The sequence below is a fragment of the Hyperolius riggenbachi genome, chromosome 1, assembly GCF_040937935.1.
Source record: "Hyperolius riggenbachi isolate aHypRig1 chromosome 1, aHypRig1.pri, whole genome shotgun sequence".
In the NCBI taxonomy this organism is placed as follows: domain Eukaryota; kingdom Metazoa; phylum Chordata; class Amphibia; order Anura; family Hyperoliidae; genus Hyperolius; species Hyperolius riggenbachi.
Genome location: NC_090646.1, coordinates 549268218 through 549288075, shown reverse-complemented (window position 1 = coordinate 549288075; position 19858 = coordinate 549268218). Strand labels below are relative to the sequence as shown.

The 19858-nt window shown below is 43.1% G+C and overlaps 1 protein-coding gene across 3 annotated transcripts in view; it reads left to right on the top strand.

The window, feature by feature from the left end:
* Window positions 1-18668, top strand: part of YTHDC2 (YTH N6-methyladenosine RNA binding protein C2) — a 100974-nt gene extending 82306 nt beyond the window's left edge. For all 3 annotated transcript variants that reach the window (XM_068247274.1, XM_068247259.1, XM_068247266.1), the window contains exons 28-31: window positions 3708-3911; window positions 4982-5164; window positions 5672-5769; window positions 18252-18668. In XM_068247274.1, coding sequence (XP_068103375.1) covers window positions 3708-3911; window positions 4982-5164; window positions 5672-5769; window positions 18252-18258 — 492 coding nt within the window. In that variant the 3' untranslated portion in view covers window positions 18259-18668. The remainder of the gene's footprint in view (window positions 1-3707; window positions 3912-4981; window positions 5165-5671; window positions 5770-18251) is intronic.
* The last annotated feature ends 1190 nt before the right edge of the window (window positions 18669-19858 follow it).

Here is a 19858-nt window from a genome sequence, read left to right as displayed (position 1 = left end):
AGACAGAGACTGCATTGAAGAAAATGTTTTGGTAAAGTGAGGGTACTCGTTGCCCTGTGACTCCTAGGGCTCTACTTCCTACCCTTGGTGTTACAGGGATAAAAAGCCAGTGGTCCTGTTTAACCGCTTGAGGACTGTAGGCTTTCACACCCCCTAGTGACCAGTCTATTTTTTACAATCTAGGCCACTGCACACACACACACACACACACACACACACACACACACACACACACACACACACACACACACACACACACTCTTTTTCCCACAAACAGAGCTTTCTGTTGTTGGGCTCTGATCACAGCTTCAGTGTTTATTTATTTTTATTTATTTGTTTTTGCTTTTTTTAACTAAGATGTCCTATTTTTTTTCTTTTAATTTTCACGACTCCCTCCCTCCCCCCTCCAGCCAATCACAGCGATCGTCTCTCATAGACATCAGCCTATGAGAGCCGATCGCTTGAGGCATCCCTGGCTGCGTTGATGTCCCTTGTCGCTGAGCGTGGCCCCCTGAAGATTACCGACAAGGCATTGTCGCTAATCATATTGGGGGGACGCAGCTCCTTTTCCTACATCGTGGCCGTGCAGTAGTCGTGCGAGCTTCCCCGCGCATGCGCCTTAAAATAGGCACGCACGGCTACTGCACACCTGCGCTCGTAACAGAATGATCGCGGGCAGTGATGGGGGGCTTCAGACCACCGATGGAATCCTCAATAGGATCCTGAGGCTTCCCTCTCTTCAGGGTAATGTCTTATTTTGAACCGAAGCTTCGGCTTGGGATTACTTTAACCCAGGATTGAACTTCATTCCATTCAGTGGACGATACCCCCTTTCCTATAAGAAATCTTGACTAAAGATGTGAAACATTTCAGAATGTAAATCAGGGAGAGGAAAGATTTTATGAAGGGGAAGCACTGACTAAATAATTTTTAAATTAATATTGTGAAAAAAAATAAGCAATTTTATTCATTAACTTATTTACACTACAGTTACTCTTTAAAGAGTAACTGTCAGGCTGCAGAAGCTAATTTAAACCTCTAGTCTCCTGTGTTAAACAGTTTAGAAGGAAGCCAAAAAGACATTACTGAAGATAAAGATCTCTCTTACCTTTGATGTATGCTTATCAGCAATGCTTAGAGCTAAGCAGGACGCAAGCCGCATAACATACTGCAAAGCATTCTGGGGCCCTCCCCTCGGCTGCTAAGGAGAAGACGGGATCAAGTTTCAGCAGCTTCTAAAACTCAGTCCAGCCACAGCACAGATAAATCTCGGGGCAGCGTACACTGCAGGAGTCCGCTATTGTTCCTAGCCACATGGCTCATTAATATTCACTGCAAACTAGTGTTATTCAGTATGAGCTGTTCTGTGATCAGAAGCAGGCAGGACATGACGACACATTTGGCTTCACAAACATGGAACCTGCCATGAGCTGTCAGGAGCATCATTCTCTGCATATACTATATACAAATTCTGTGAAATCCAAACGTGGACAGTGAAATGCATATGTAATGTAAGTACAGCCAATCTTTAGCTACTGATATATGTGTTTATTTTCTCTGAGACCCTATACCTAACAGCTCCTCTTTAAGGTATCCTCCGTGCCTATGAATAGCTATTGGACTTTAAAGCAAACCTTAAGTGAGAAATTTTACTTCAGTTTTCATACTTACCTATGCAAACACTAGTGCACATGACAGGCGGGGGCCCCGAGCACTGCCACTGTTTAGGACCCCCAAACCAGCATGTAACACAATAGGGGAGTGGCGGTGAGCTCCGGAGGTGCCACCAGCAAGAAATCACCCCCACAACTCCTTGAACTTAAATTAAACCTCCGGACTAAAAATCTACTCAGCAGAACTGAAAAGGCTTGGTGTTTCTTTAACAGTTTCACAGCATCAGAACTTTGTTTTTCTTACCAAAGCATCATTTTTAGCTAAGCTCCACCCATCAAAGAAAAAAAGCCTGGGCTTTTTTTCCCTGATGCTGTGCAGAGCATGATGGGATTTCCTATGTTGTTGTTCACATTGCCTAGCAACTGGGAGAGGTGCTCAGGACACAGGACAGTTGGAACTGTGTCTCATGCTCCCTGTCACCTCCTTTCATCCAAAAAGATGGCTGCCATCATGAAATCAAACATTTGCCTTTTCTTTTAAAACAGGGTGGGTAAGAGATTATATTACCTATCTATTTTAATTAACATAACTAATGTAACTTAATGACAGTATGTTTGTTTAGGCTGGAGTTCCTCTTTAACACACACACAAAAGGTTTGCTCACTCCCAGACAGCACTCTGAGACTTATACAGTCTGCAGACTGCCAGTCAGCCCATAAGAAGGGCAAATACATGACACCTAGTCTGGAGTACTTAATTGAGCAGAGGCCGAGCAATTCAGCCAATCGTTGGAGAGGGTTCAGTCGCATATAGACAATGGCTATATGACCAGAAGGGTGCACCAGCGTGTAGGAAACTCCCTCTCATCTGCCCCCCCCCCCCCTCCTAACTAAACTGCATAAGGAGCTGCAATTGAAGTTTAAAATATGCAAACACTAGTGCACATGACAGGCGGGGGCCCAGAGCACTGCCACTGCTCGGGACCCCCTCTGCTCAATTAAGTACTGCAGACTAGGTGTAATGTATTTGTACTTATTGGCTGACTGGCAGTCTGCAGACTATATAAGTAGCAGAGTGCTGTCTGGGAGTGCGCAATCCTTTTGTGTTCATACTTGTCTAAGTAGAGGAAAGGCTCTGGATATTATAGAGCCTTCACATCCAGGTTCCCCATCCCACTGCTGCGCTGTCCGCTGGAACTACACATGTCCATGAGTAATTGAGGATGAGTGCATCACTACTGTACACGCGGAAGTCCAAATTTGCACATGCACAATAGCGATTGTCTCATGCTCTGAACTACTCGGGGACATGTAGTTTCCGAAGAGCGGTTCAGCCCTGCAGCAGGACAGCTTTGACAGCGGAGGAGTGACGGACTGGACGGAGGGACAGGAAGCCCCTCTATTATCCAGAGCCTTCCCTCTACTTAGGCAAGTATAAAACCTGAAGTGAGTTTCCTCACTTCAGGTTCCCTTTAAAGCTGTACATCTTGCACAATATCTACAAAACATTGTGATAGACATATAATTGACAATCATTCTTAAAATTGTCTGTCCATTCTATTAAAGGCATCCAACAAAGGTAATCCCACGCTGTGGCAGCATTTGCAGACAATCTCTTATGTTTCCTACAGAACCCTTCAATCACTATCCAAAATTTGATTCCTAGCTGTAAACCACTTCTCAAATCCATTATTGTAACTTTCGAATCCAATTTTCCATTTAAATAGCCTGACAAAGATCTAAAATATTTAAAAATCTATCTCCCATCTCGCAATCAGTTTTTCATTTTAAAGTGTAGCCCGCTCTCTTTAGCGCTGGCTAAAGAAATATGAGAGACACGACGGAAAGATAGCTCCATTTTGTGCATTCTTCACTGATGGGGGTATCAGGTGGGCAGGTTTGTGGGACCAGCTGGGTGATCAGCAATACCAGTGACCAAAATATAAACCCAGATTTAGTATACAGTGTCAGTTTTTCGCCCAAAAAAATTTTCGGTCTTATTTGAGTATGTATGGTAACATGTTTACATGTTTGTTATTCATCAATAAATCTCCATAGTTGTAATATGTAGTTCTATATTTTGTTGTACTATAGTCCCCAACGTCTCCATCGCCACATCAACATTTACAGGTGCGCTACTTTATAATGAAGAGCAACAATCCAAGAAACCTTGAGATCTCTCAGCAGAAGGGAATCTGGTCAACTACCCCAAGTAATGAGCGCAAACTGAACCGAGCATTCTGGGAGAGCAGCGCCGTGTATCTGGTGTTTTCAGTGCAGGGCTCTGGACACTTTCAGGTGGGTACAGGAGTATCCATAGACATGTACTATAATGTACACAGATATACTTACCATTGAAGTAAATTATGTGAATTATTAGTTTTAATTTTTTTGTTTTTGGTTGTATTTTCCTCATATTTGTGAACTTTACAACTTATGTTCAAAACTGCTGAATACACTTTTGAAATATATGTGTGTTATTGTACTTCATAAAATGTTGATGGTTTCTGTGTGAATATTTGTGTGATTCTCACACCTCTGCCACATTAAGGGTCCAATCCAGTTCACTCCCCCCACAAGTTTTCGTCTAGGAAATCTGATGGTCAGCAGATCGACCATCAGATAGATCGAGTCTGATCTGAGAGGGATCTATTACCTGCCCACACATTGCACACAGATTTCTGGAAATCCATCGTACCGGTTATTTCCTGTGTAATATGTACCCCTTTGGGCCCGTGGTGAGTAAGCGGTGCAGCTCACTTATTTGCTGGCGCACTTCCTCCATTGGTTCCTTGTCTTCTCTCTGGTGGTGCCTGTACCCCGTGACCCAACAACATGTGCATGACCTCGTACGTGCCGTCTGGTCACAGGACACAGGCTGAACCCTGAGCGGTCCTCTAAAGAAGACACGGGACACAGGAGGAGCGCGCCAGCAAATAGGGGAGCTTAGCACCACTTCCACACTCACCACGAGCCCAAGGGGTACACACTACGCTTGGGGGTGGGGGCTGGCAGGGAGTCCGATGGTTCTTGGGAAATTGAACACCCTACCACTGTGCACCTGACCAAGCCCTTTTGAGCGAGATCTGTCCAGCAATCAAAAGTCAGTCAAAATTATGAACGGGCAGCTACATTGATGCATCGATCTCTGGCAGATTCCATAATTATGATTGATTCTGCCAGATATTGATGCCGCAAATCACGTAATGTGTAATGGTTACAAAATAATTTAGTCAACATAACAATTCTTGGTCTTATATTATGTAAGTGCCTCGCTGTCTCCCCTTTTTTTTTCCATCTGTACTCAAAATGCACTGTATGCGTGCCATCTCTGTATTCATTATGCGGATATGCCTGTTCTTTTGCAGGGTTTTGCGAGAATGTTGTCAGATATTGGCCAGGAGAAGAGCCAGGAGTGGGGGACCACAAGTCTTGGCGGAGTTTTTAGAGTGGAATGGATCCGGAAAGAGAGCATGCCTTTTCAGTTCGCCCACCACTTGGCAAACCCCTGGAATGATAATAAGAAGGTGCAGATCAGTCGTGATGGACAGGTATGTTTTCTTATTATTAATCACTAGGGGATCTTCACCCGATATTCACCTTAGATTAGCCACATATTTTACTTTTTTGCTGTCTTCCAACAATTCACCCCTTTCTGAGCATCAAAATATGTTCTTCCTCCTGTCTTTCTTAAAGGAAACCTGAATCAAACACAAAAAAAAGTGTTTCACTTACTTGGGGCTTCTACCAGCCCCCTGCAGATGTCCCCCGCACCGTCCTTGTCCCCCGCCGCAGCCATAGTTTAGGTTCGCACCGACTTGCCAGTTGGAAAATCTTGTACTGCCATTCACTGGCCAGTCGGTGGAAACTGAAACGAAGCCACAGCAAGGGACTAGAGGATCGTCTCAGGATGGCGCGGTCACAAACCTCTTTTTCGGTTTGATTTAGGTACTCTCTAATGTTTTTTAACATTTAATGAATTTATGTATTTGATTTTCCTCTTGAGATTTTGAATTAGACTGTAATCTAGTTATTTATTGACATGTATTGTGTTTTAGGAGCTAGAACCTCAAGTTGGGGAACAGCTGCTGATGCTTTGGGACAAAGTCTTTTTAGCAGACAGAAGGATTTCTTTGTGGCAACCATCTAAACCCGGGTACAATTTCATTTTCACTAAAGCTTGTCTTGAATGTTAAATGAATTAGGACTATAGTCTATTAAAGTGTACCTGAGATGGGCATGTAAAAAAAAAAATACATACTTGGGGCTTCCTCCAGGCTAATTGCTCCGTCTGGATATTTGGCAATGCGCCCCGAAAAGTCCTCCAGTTGGAGCAGTCCGGATGGGTGCGCTCCCCCGGCGCACTTTCGTAGCCGGGAGAATCCTGCGTAGTGGTACTGCACAGGCACAGAACGCTCCCGGCTACAGAAGCGCAGCTGGGGCACGCGCGCGGCCGGGCTGCGCAGTATACCTTGGAGCAGAGGACGTTGTGGGGCGGATTGCTGAAGATCCAGATGGCGCAGAAGGACGGCGAAGGAGTGATTAGCCTGAAGGAAGCCCCAGGTATGTATATTTTTTTTCGTACATACACATCTCAGGTTCTCTTTAAAGATAGCAGCCTAGCTTATATCAGGTTCTCTGACTACAATTGTTAAGAAGTTAAGCCCTGTACACAAGCTACATGGTCCGAGATGTCCAATTGGAGCCATCTCAGTGAGACTCTAGCTTGTGTATGGCAGCCCTCGAACCCACTGGGTGTATTGATAAGCAATCTGCCTGCCCTAATGTACTATGCTATCAGTCCTCCTCCACCCACCATAGTGATATCGCTAACCTGAAGACTAGTGGTGTTGAGTGTACAGCCTTGGCACTAAACAGTCAGCCGCGGGATTTGGCGACAGTCCTCGCATCTGTGTACAATGCTTCACCTTTTAAAATGCCATAATTTTATACATCAGTCAATAGAAAAAAAACATGATAACACAGATACACTGGAAAATGGTGAGTCTTATCTAGTTTACCAACTGCAAGCATTAACATTTTATGGATTTACAGCTTTTAAACCCTTTTGGGGCATATTTATCAAAACCAGTGCAAGGGCAGTTGGAAGTGATTTAACACAAAACCTGTGCAGCAGACCAATAAAAATCCCTGATCTGGACATCCATGTTTGTACCAGTTCCGCTCTAATGTTCTGCTTCTTAGAGAACCTGAACTAACATTCGACATGATGAAAAAACAAATACATATACTGTAGCACCAAGCCTACCAAGTGTATAAGTACAGTGCAAAGCAAGCCCTTATCCATTGCTAGGGCTCATAAACCAATGCTTGATCTGTGCAGTCAGAGAAGTTGAATTGCCGTGCAGCTCTCCTGTAAGGTACCGTATTTAAGACGCTCCTGACTATAAGACGCACCCAGGTTTAGAGGACAAAAACGAGGGGAAAAAAATATATACTAAGCCTGGTGCATCCGTGGTGAAGGGGCATCTTGTGGATTATGCCCCCTGGCCCTTTGTACCTCATGCCCCCTTCTACCTCTTGTGTCTCCCTGTGGCCTCCTCTGTCCCCTTTGTGTCCTCCTGTGTTCGTCCTCCTTGTGTCCTCTTCTATGCCCCTTTGTGTCCCCCCTGTGTCCTCCTCTGCATGGACACAGTACAGGGAGTCCACGACATTGTGGCGGGTTGGAGGTTTTTTATTGACAGGCGCTCACAAGTGAGGGACTCACACTGACATGGCTGCTATTCACAATTCAAATTCGAAATGTAACCTTTTAAAGAGACTCTGAAGCCAAGGAAAATAGTGTTTTTTATTTACCTCTTCTCTTCTGCAATATTAGCTGAGATGAATCGCCGCATTCCCGCAGCAATACGAGGTCTGAACTCCCGGGGCAACAATCCACGACTTTGAAAGTCGTGCATTTTGCTGCCCGGGGAGGCAGAGCTTTGGGCTGTAGCTCTGCCTCCAGTACAGTCAATCAGCACTGATCACCGCCTCTCCCCGATCCGTCTTCTTTCACTGAGAGGGGCGGGGAGAGGCGGCGATCAGCGCTGATTGACTAAACTGGAGGCAGAGCTACAGTGAAAAGCTCTGCCTCCTCCAGGAAATAATGGGGGATTTTTGCCCCCGGGAGTTCGAGTTGTTACAGACCTCGTTATGCCGCGGGAATGCGGCGAATCATCTTAGCTGATATTGCAGAAGAGGAGAGGTAAATAAAAAGCACTATTTTTCTTGGCTTCAGACCCTCTTTAAAGAGAACCCGAGGTGGGTTTGAAGAATATTATCTGCATTCAGAGGCTGGATCTGCCTATACAGCCTAGCCTCTGTTGCTATCCCAAACCCCCCTAAGGTCCCCCTGCACTCTGCAAACCCTCATAAATCACAGCCACGCTGCTGACAAACAGCTTGTCAGAGCTGGCTGTGTTTATCTCTATAGTGTCAGTCTGCTGCTCTCCCCGCCTCCTGCAGAACTCCAGTCCCCGCCTGCATCCCTTCCCTCCCTGCTGATTGGAGGGAAGGGACGGGGGCAGGGACCGGAGCTATGCAGGAGGCGGGGGAGCAGCTGAGACTGACACTACAGATGTAAACACAGCCTCACAGCACGGCTGGGATTTATGAGGGATTGTAGAGTGCAGGGGGACCTTAGTGGGGTTTGGGATAGCAACAGAGGCTGGGCTGTATAGGCAGATCCAGCCTCACTATGCAGATAACATTCTTTAAACACACCTCGGGTTCTCTTTAATTTGAAAATAAGAATAAGACCCCAGAAAAGTTCTATTTACCATTATCGCCACAAATAGAGTTCATTAACTTAAATAAGTATTTTGTTTTCTTATTATAGGCTTGCTTTAATGAAAAATGGAAGAGACAATTCTTTGTAGGAAAAAAAAGGACTTAAAGGGGGATTAAACTCCCCACAGTAAAATTTCAGTACCTTTTTTTAGGTACATAAAGGATCATTACTATCCCAGACGTTTAAAAATGTTTAATTTTCAACCTGAGAGCAGTGTAACTCTGTACTACTCTTGCAGCCAGCAACAAAATTCATTGCCAGGCAGGAGAATTGCTCCTCACTGTGTTTCCCCACCAAAACATCTGGTTCACAAAATGCTTGTTTTGATCCCTCATATAAGGATTTATCCTGTATTAATTACATTATTAAGTTGACATCCCAGTTAAAGGGAACCAGAGAGGAAGCACCCTTGTGTATTTTACCATATATATCAGTAAGAACATTAGAGAAAACACTTACCATGCTCTCTGTTTCCTCCTCACTGCTAAAAGTGTCTTTTAACAGCAGTCACAAGAATCCCAGACTGAGCAATTAAATCTGGCTTTGCTGGGAATGATTATAGCTGAGTCATTATAGCAAAGCCACAAGGGGGCAGGCTTGGGCTTGAAATAACGCCAGAGAATACATACTTAGCTATAATCTTTCTGTAGCAAAGCTAGACGGAGCAGCCTGACTTCTCAGTCGAGGATTCTTATCAGACGTGATAACAGTCAGATTACACAGAGAACAATGAAACAAAGGGCAGATTAGGTGTTTACTGTCATGTTCCCACTGATTTATAAGGTAAAATACAAGAGGGTGCTTCATCTCTGGTTCTCTTTAACCAATAAGATTGCATCATCTATAAAAAATAACTTTATTGATATTTCCTGTAAGAAATGTGTTGGCTATGGAAAACATTTTTTTTTGTTTACAAGTGGGGCTCTCTCGCCTTAATTAACAAAGGTGCAGCTAGCTATTTAGTGGCTATAGCAGGCAGTGGGACAATTGCTGGGTATAGTGGGACAATTAGCGGTTATAGCAAGCGCATACCATAGCGGAATTCAGCAACAGGATAATTAGCAGCTATGCAGTGGGATAAATAGCAGCTGTGCAACGGGACGGGATAATTAGTGGCTGTAGAAGAGTGTTAGGGTTAGGCACCACTAAGGGGGGTCTTTTGGTCTGGTACCAATGGGGGAGGGGGGGGGGGGTGCTGTAGATTTGGCACCACCAAATCTTGGGGTTAGGCCACACCAAGAGAGGTCTGATGCTGGACATACACGGTTAGTTTTTGAGCCATTTAGATCTCCTGCTCAATAGTTTCGCCACTCGATTCTTGATAGCAGTGAATGGAAAAAGATAAGAGAATCAACTGCAGAATTGAGCGGCGAAATGATCGAACGGGAGAATCGAGTGGCAAAAACGAGCCGTGTATGCCCAGTATTAGTGTTAGGCAGCACCGGGGATCTTAGGTTTAGGCACTGCCAGGGGGGTCTTAGGGGTGGCACCACCAGAGGGGGTCTTATAGCTAGGCTTTAGTAGGGGTAAGGTTCTGTGGGAGGTTAAGGTTAGGTTATAGAAAATTTTGGTTAAGATTATCGAAATGTTATTATCAGAAATACATTGAGTATCTATAAGCAGATAACGCCCACACTCTATCGGAATTGTATTACCAACAATCTACTAGCGGCTATAACCATATAATAATAACCATGCTCCTTTTTTTGGGGGGGGGGGGGGGGCAAACTTTGCGCCTTCTTCATATGAATGCCTCTTTCCGGTATTTCATTACAGCCCATTTGCTTTCATAAAATTTTGTTCAAGTGAGAATTCATTGTCCCATTAAAAATTGGTTTGGAGTATGATGTGTGCCTTCCCATTATAAAATATTCAGAACCCCAATATGTTCCCGATATAGGTTTTCATGCATGAAATGTCTGCTCGCTTTTCTGAGTGGTGTTGGGTAGTTTATGGTCCACTTTTCAGAGGAAACTGTGTCAAGTGTACTGGCATTTACACAAAATGCTGATTTTGGTAAATTGATGTCCTCCATTTTTTATTTTTTTTATTTTTAAATCATTGTGTGGATGAAGTTTGGAGACTTTAAAGGAAATCTCCCAAACTGGTACACAGGCTGCAGTAAAAAAACACAAAAACAGTTTATAGCTATTTTGCACACATTATTAACCTACAAAAGTTTTAAAATGGTGCTTTATTTCAAACGGTTATCTTTGCTAAACAATTGCTGTATGAAGATGAGTTATAGGATTCATCAAAGAAAGTGTATTGCTTTGATTGAAAGTCTTCAAACAAAGCCCAGTACAGTTGGGGCAGATAGTCCTGTTTTCGGCTGCTAAACAGGAAGTGTGCTAATCTGCTAACACAATAGGAGATTTCAGTAGTCCAGTGTTTGATTTGGCTGCAGCTTTTCCAGCTGCGTTCTTGGTAAAAACCTCATGAACTGTTAGGACTGTTCTCAGATCCAACCAATTTATGCATCACATGTTTTTTGAGCTTTAACCGAAACACAAAACACACCATTTGTGCCTTGTGATTTCATATTAGCGTGAAATGGGATACTTAAAGTAAACTTGTAAGGGAAAAAAGAACCCCTAGGGGAACTTACCTTGGGAGGGGAAAGCCTCTGGATCCTGAAGAGGCTTACCCTGTCCATCTGACCCTTTGTCGGTGTTTCGCGCTATAGTCATCTGGCTCCACCATCAAAACAATGCTTCCAGTCACACTTGAGGATTACCGCTTGGGTCTGCTTTACTGCGCAGGCGCAAGCCGCCTCCACAGTAGAGTGGACTGATCAGGCTTGGTTATTTCCCCCAAGCATAAATAAGCTACTATGCCTGCATGAGGTGTGTCACAACATTGTCTTGCTTGTAGACAGTTTGGGGGTCTCTGTGCTGGATCGCGCTGGCAGCTGAAGACTGGGGAAGCCTCATTAGGATCCAGAGGCTTCTTCCTCCTGAGGTAAGTACTCCCCCCAGCACTTTTTTACTTTGCAGATTAACTTGAAAGGAAACCTAAAGTAAAAAAAGTGGCACTGTAGTGACATATAGTAGAATGTAGTAAATTATACAGGATACTCACTCTTGCGTTTAATTATCCTGGTTCCAGCATCAGAAACACTTGCTGTATCTATATATTGCTTTATATTGTTATGTAGCCCTGCCCTCTCAGTGGTGATTAGCCTAGGCTCTTTAGCTATGTGGAATTCTCCTCCCAGTTAACCAACAAGACAAAGCAGGACTCTTATCTAATGCTGGGGATACACGGTATGTTTCTGTACTGTGTATCAACCAGCTGATAATATTCAGCTGGCCCTATCAAGCCGCTCGACTCCCGCCCGCTCGATCCCCGCCGGCGGACAATGGCAGGGAATCGAGCGCAGATAAGAAGCGCCGGCAGGGACGAGCGGCAATTGATCCGCAGGGACGCGGCTGGGGTCGATAGGGCGGCTAATCGGCCGCCGGATCGACCCGTGTATTCCCAGCATAAGTGACCCATGTGACTGCTCCAGTGATGCTGAGCAGCAAAAAAATTTTTCCTGTTATGCACAGCTGTCTCTAAACCGTACATGGGAAACCATGCACTATGGGTCCTTCCACCACTAACTGTATTGTAACTTGGCATGTTATACAGCTGACATTAAAGTAGATGGGAGTAAGATTTATCCTCTATAATAAAACCCCTGTGTCTCTGCGTCCCGTGTCCGTGTGTTTGTGCTACTGCACATGGGCCGCAGGGACACTCTTTGGACAGGGAGCAGGACAGCCAGGGGGGGCGGCCGGCTGGGCAGACGTGTGCGGACGGGCGGCACTGGCAGCGGTGACGGACATAGCCAGTTTTTAAACAAGCTAAGGTCACTAGTACTGTACAATATGCCAGACAGCCTCCCTCCTACACAGATTGTGCACGCAAACACAACTGTGACCCAGCCTGTGCATTGGTACATAGACTGGAGGATGATGTAATTAAAATAGAAAAAGTCTCTACATCTAACATTTGGAAATTCAGGCACAAATATGAGTGTGACCTAACCATGCTGTGAGTTTGGGTCATTTTATTTCATTTCAGGCCCACTTTAAATGTGGGATCACATTGAGGCCTTAAAGTACCCCTGAACCGGACATTAAACAATATACTTTCCACACTACTTGATGTTTGGTGCTGTGAAATACTTACAGCATCGTGTCCCCCCCCCCCCCCCTTCAGCATTACACACACACACCCCGCCCCCGTTCTGCTCAGCCAAAATTTTTGACTTGAGCAGAATGTCGATGAGGGGTGGGGAGGAAGTGTCAGTACTTCCTCCCCTCTGCATGTTCTTAGCTCCGCCCCCTGAACCTCATAGCTTACAGTTCCGATCTCAGACTGCACACAGTGCGCAGGGGAAAGGCACTGTGTGCGGGCTTGTGATAATTGAGATCAGAGCGATAGTGTATATTAGTATCCTATTGCTCTGATCTCAATTATCACAAGCCCGCACACAACGCAGTTCCCCTGTGTGCAGTCTGAGATCGGAACTGTAACTCAGGATGTGCAGGGGGCGGAGCTAAGCATGGGCAGAGGGGAGGAAGCACTGACACTTCCTCCTGCCCATCATCGACGACTCTGGAGAGCAGGAGATAGAGGGGGAGCTGAAGGAAGAGGAGGATTGTGCTTTGATATGTCACAGCAGAAGAAATAAAACAAAATATAAAAAATATATTGTTCAAAACCCCACTCAGGGGTACTTTAATTACCCTTATACTTTGTCTTTTAAGGAAGAAAATGAAAGATTCACATGTTCTGGGACAAAACAGGAAATTTAGGTGCTGCAGGCATGAAGTTTGGGCGCCGCCATTGGTGACCAGGTTAATAGCCGCGGATAGGACAGAAGGGTGGTTTGGATTAGGCATTGGGAAGGGGGGAGAGGTGGTTTAGGTATTGGTTGGGGGGGTCGGTTAGGGGTAGGCATTGGTTGGGGGGGGGGTCAGTAAGGGGGTAGGCATCGGTTGGTGGTGGTCGGTTGGGGTTAGGAATTTGCTGGGGAGTATGGTTAGGGTTAGGCATCGGTTGGGGGTTGGTTAGGGTAAGGTGTTGATAGAGGAGGGTTCAAGCAAAAATGAGGTCAGGTTAGACTGTAGTAAAATGTTGTTAAAAATAACCGATATTTTACTACCGTCATTACATAGAGCCTGGTACCTGAGTATCAGTAATTTTTCCAATATTCTATTAGTGGGTATCTCTGGCACCCATTTTCCGGGCTTCTGCATGGTTTTAGTTTTCCCTTCATGTACACTTTCTGGGTGGCATTTGATCCACTATAGTACTGCAAGTACTGTTGCTAATTCATTTAACTGTTCTTTACCAGTAATATCGTGAAAATTGTAAGATTTAAAAGTAGTAGATTTCTCCCGTAGTAAAATTCCCTACAAATTCCTTTTCTCTTAATATTTCTGTTCGCTTACAGAAGGTAGTATAATCTGACAGGCTTTGGACTAGTCCATCTCCTCACTGGAATTTTAAGTATTTGCTTTATTCTTTGCAAAAAGCACTATACGGAAAGAATCTCTATAAGGATGTCAGCCGGTCTTCCTACTTGCTTCCATACTATTTTGGCAGTTGGGCTTAGAAACTGCAGTTCAGGGAGTGCTGTTGTAGATAAATAAAAATAACTGAGAATCCCTCATGAGGAGATAGACTAGTGCAAAATCGGATAGATCTGTTAGATTTTTAAATGCCTACTGTGAGTGACAGCAAGATAAGAAAAAAGTAATTTATAGTGCATTTTACTCTAACAAATGTACATTTTATACATAAACATACATTTTATATTTAATTTTTTTTTTTTGCAATAGTAGTCATTTAAATCCTGTACCTGCAACTCCATCTACTGGTAAAATCTGTTATAGCAGCTCCTCTAGTTTCATGATTATATTGTGTGTAATAGATAAGGAAAGAAGTCTCTTGGGCTACTATGCAGCCTTTTTAGTCATAAGACCACTGTGGGGAGGGGAGACTAATTAATGTATGGTGCAGTCGGAAGCACAGTGGGAATATTTTATTAAAACTGAAAGTCTCTTAAATTATTTTATGTTGCACTGTTGTAAAGCTAATAAAATGTCTTCCTGGCAGGAAACTGGGGTTTCTGTGGCCTGGCATTGACACAACACTATTGGCACAATGTTTACAGGCTCTTGTGCAGTAATTAATCCAGGAACAGGAGTCTTGTTATTACTATTGACAGCCCCATCTAGAACAGGAACCTTTGTCCAGACAGTCTTGAAAAGGCTTTTTTTCCTCAATTACAGAAATCATTGACAGCTGAGATGACAGGAGCTACAATCTCCTGGGGAAAATGAAAGGATCTTCCTGCAGCCTTTTCTCAGTAATGATCTCCTCTTCTATGGCCCATGCTGTTTATAGGTGTGAGAAATCAATAAGCAGATAAGAGCGTTGCATCCTTAACCCCTCCGAAGAACTGTATGGTTATATTCTTACCATGATCTTGTCCTTACTTTACTACATTACAGCGCTTATAGACATCTAAATGCAATCATTTTCCATTTCACGAAAGCGCTTTGCTTTAAAGTGCCCCTGTGCTGGATCTATGAATACACAATGATATTCTGAAACCGAGTGCTCAGTAAAAGCATAGATGCTGTATTTACTCTGCAATTATCTTCTCTTATGTAGCCACATGATTATTGCAGTTCTAATCAACTACTGTATATATTAGACAGATCAGCATATTAACTCATTATATGATCACTCTTCACCCCGTTTCTTCTGATGACTCATGCTGTCATGTTGCTTAACCCATGGGAGAGAAGACAGCATGAGTCAGCATGAGTGGTCATAAGTGAGTCAGTATAAGCGGGCTACGGCATGACTTTTTCATATGGCTGAATTCTACAGAAGAAAGGTTTTACAGGGTAACAAGAAACAGCTTTTTTTATTTGTTTTATTTATTAAACACCTTTCACAGACATGGTTTACACAAAGCAAGTCTGAAGTGAAAATAAACTTATGAGGGGATTTATTGTATGCATTTAATCAAAGGAAAATATGCCATAGAACTGGGTCTCCTATATGCTGTTGTAGAGCTACAGTAGGGGGGGGGGGGGGGGGGGGGGGAGGTGAGCTGTAGCCAATTAGCTTTTCGACTGATTAAATGAGACTTGCAATCTCTCTCTCCTTGTGCCTTATGCACTGCACTTCAGCAATGTTGCCATGTGCAGGGAACGTATGGCAACTTTACCATTACTAGTGCAGGGGGAGCACTGGCCGTTAGTCCATTAGCGCCATGTGTTATACTGGGGTAGCGCTCCTGGTGCTAATGTGTTAACGACTGTGCTCCCTCTGTGCTAGTAATGGTAAAATTGCGAAGTGCTCCTTGCGCATGGCAACTTTACTGAAGTTTACTGCATAACGCCCTTTTTCCCTTAATGTGTATGGGCCAAACCAGATTGTCATTGAATATCTGAAGACTGGTGGTAACAGGGTTCCTGGTAAACTATGGCTCTACAAAATTGGAATGAACCTACTTGGTAATGGCTGAGTAATTGGAGGGACTGGTAGTGTTTTTCTAAAATCAATTCACGTCTCGCCAGTTTTGAGAACATTAAAGGGCCATTGTTGCGAAACTCTTAAAATTAAAAAAAATATAAGCACATAAAAATAAAAAGTACGTTTCTTCCAGAGTAAAATGAGCCATACATTACTTTTCTCCTATGTTGCTTTCACTTGCAGTAAGTATTAGAAATCTGACATTACTGACAGGTTTTGGGCTAGTTCATCCCTCCATAGGGGATTCTCAACATGGCCTTTATTCTTTATAACGACACTCCCTGAAAAAGATTTATACAAATATGTTGGCAAGCCTTCCTGCTCACAGTATACTTTTTTGGCAGTTGGACGGAGCAACTGCCGTTCACTAAGTACTTTTGAAAATAAAGAAATCCCTGAGACTCCACCATGAGGAGATGGGCTAGTCCAAAACCTGTCGGTAATGTCAGATTTCTACTACTTACTGTAACTGACTATTGCACCGGTTGAAGTGCTTAGCATGTAGTAATCTGAAGGCACAAGAAATTGAGGTCCCACCAACATAAGAACAATGCTAATGGAATTAAAGGTAATGATAATAAAACAGATCATGTGGCCACCATTTTTAACTCAAAATTCAAGAAAAAGCATAATGGCTACAGCAAATCTGCCATCAGTGGACAATTATTTTACTTTTGATCCTGGAGTGCTGTATAAACTTGGCTATAAGTTGAGAAATGTATGTCTGATTTGTTGAAGTAAAACATGGGGGACTTCTATATGGGTCAAATCTAAATTTCTGACTTTTAGACCTGTAAAATGCAGGTCCAGCTGTCATAATTAACTCTGCTAATAACTTACGTTACCCCAGCAGTGCAGTTCTGCCAGTAATTGGGCATATAATGGTCCAGCCAGTGTACCCTCTGCTGCTAAACTCCCCCACCCTGTTACAAATGCACACAATGTGCAATAATGCTGTTCTGCCAGCTTCTAACCTGCCTCGTTCGCTGCTTCCTACCTCCTCTCCCATGCAGACAGAAGTGCCTGTCCTCTCCATGCAGACAGAGATACCCTGCGCTGATTGCTGCTCCCCTGTCCATTGTTCTCCACCGTCCATGGCATTCTACGATGTGGTGTCCCCTCTGCTGACAAACTTCTTCCCTGTCCAAAGTCCAGAATGCTGCACCCTAGCACCCTTTATTATACAAGCCTAATAGGCTAGTATATAATAAAAGTTTTATGAATACTGGTTGAGCAGATCTCATAATCTTGTTATATCTGCGCATGGTTCTGGCTGTCCTGTCTATATGTGAGGATTCAGACCATAATGGCACACTTTCCTGCGTCACTTTTTACTTGAGTTGCCAAAAAATTCTAGCTATAGATCAAATATTTGGGTCGACTTATACAAAAAGTGGACTTATATCCGAGGATATATGGTACTTGCGTTGTTTTCTTTATCATACTTTTTCTTGAAATAGTTGTTTGTTTATGTACCCCATGTTCGTTTCTTACTTTGTACAGCGCCACGGAATATGTTGGCACTTTATAAATCAATAATAATAATAATAAAAATAATTATTATACTAAGTGTGCAAAGTTATAGAGGAACTTCAGCATAAACAAACATACTGCCATTAAGTTACATTAGTTATGCTAATTAAAATAGATAGGTAATATAATCTCTTACCCACCCTCTTTTAAAAGAACAGGCAAAGGTTTGTGATTTCATGAGGGCAGCCATCTTTTTGGTTGAAAGGAGGTGACAGGGAGCATAAGACACAGTTCCAACTGTCCTGTGTCCTGATCACCCCTCCCAGCTGCTAGGCAACAAGAACAACATCAGAAATTCCATCATGCTTTGCACAGCATCAGGGGAAAAATGCCCTGGCAGTTTTCTTTGATGGGGCGGAGCTTAGCTTCTAAGAAGCAAAAAATTAGGCTTGGTTATGAAAAACTAAATTCTGATGCTGTAAACCTGTTAAAGAAACACCAAGCCTTTTCAGTGCTGCTGAGTAGATTTTTAGTTTGGAGGTTCACTTTAACAGTGTTGCTCCCTGCTGCCCCTCTACACTATGTCACCACCTCCATAACCACATCCCTAGTGACTGACGAATAGGAGCGGAGGATAAGGCTGTAACTGCCACACCCTTTCCTCCCCCACCCCCACACTTCAGAAGCAACTAAGGGAAGCCAGGCTGGTGAGAAGCTGTTGTTGAATGATGCAATGCTATTATTTTTGTCTGGACATTTAAACAGCCATTATGTTTGGTAAATAATAATTATTTTGTGTTTGTTTGTTTTTTTGTTTGTTTTCACAGGTCCTAATAATATGATCTATGCTGTGAATGCATACATCCTTGCTGGCTCATTTTGGTTACAACCTGTTCATCAGTTCCGTTATAATTGCACTAATATGTTTGCAAGTTACCCATGTTGTTCAGAATGGGATCATAAGGACAGTACAAGCAAGCAACTGTTCCACATTAGAACAGGCACATTCAAGCCTTCTGGCATAAGCTCGGCTCCGCCGTGGTGATAATGGGAGATATTGTATAATGACACTAAGAATCTATTGGAATATCTTCCATTCTAGCACATGACCATTGTTCTGTATGAATTTCTCTGTCAGATTTGAAAAACAAATTGCACTGTTTTAATGTATGTTTATTTTATCTCTCTTTCAAGTTAATACTAACTCAAAATGTATTTAAATTAAAAATACAAAAAACACAGAATTTGGGTTTTGTTTTCTTTGCAATGCCATGTGATGTGTATTAAACTTTTTGGATTAGATTACACAGAAATCCTATTTTTAGGCTACGGCAAACAAAATACATTAACTTTTTTGTTGGGGCAAATATATTACCTCCATGCCAAAGTCTCCCTGTCTCCCTGTGGTATGGAAGAATAGATTGCACTATGCCCATAACACATGCCTCTTTCACCCGTCTGGCCGCTTCACTCCGCTCCTCAGCAGCGGAATCTGAGAGGCTGAAACAGGATCAAGTGGGCCAGACAGATGGAAAAGGCCTGTTTTATGGGCACAGCGCAATATCTTTTTAACATACCCTGGGCATCCCAAACCTTGCAGCGTGAGCGGTGAGCTCCACCCCCCCTCCCCCCAAGGGTTAAAAAGTAGTCTTGTACGGCAGAATATACAGTACTCTAATTAGAGAAAAAAAGCTTTTGTTAAAAAAAACACAAAACAATAAACCTGTTGCTATAAGCATTGGTTGATAATATAAAAATATTTTTGCAATTTAGTGTTCTTAAAATTATTAGCCATGCCTCCGTTAGTTGTCATTAGACAGCAACACAGCCGGCACCACTGCAGAAGTAAATATAAGCTCTTTTATTGCATCACATCAATGGCTCGAACAATGACAAACGTTGTTTCGGGCATAGCCCTTTCTCAAATTGCAATAGCCAATTGAGAAAGGGCTATTGCAATTTGAGAAAGGGCTATGCCCGAAACAACGTTTGTCATTGTTCGAGCCATTGATGTGATGCAATAAAAGAGCTTATATTTACTTCTGCAGTGGTGCCGGCTGTGTTGCTGTCTACTTACACGGAGCACCCCGGTGGACACAGGGTGAAGGCCGAGGCACACTCAAAGCTTTTACCTTTGTGGAGCTCCTCCTACGCTTGTTTTATTCCGTTAGTTGTCATAAAAGCTACAGGAGATGCAACAAAGTGCTAATTGTGTGGTTGATTTCCTAACCCTAATTTCTTTCTTCTATTTGATCTGAAAAAAATATGGGCCAGTAATGACAACAATGTAATTTAATTTTTTTTAGGTGTTTAACGCTAGTTACACGCGATGAGATTTTTCAGCTGATTTCTATTTTCCGATCAATTTTATTTTTTTTTAATCAATTTTCATTCACTTCTATGAGAAATCGATCAGAAAAACTATTGAGAAAAA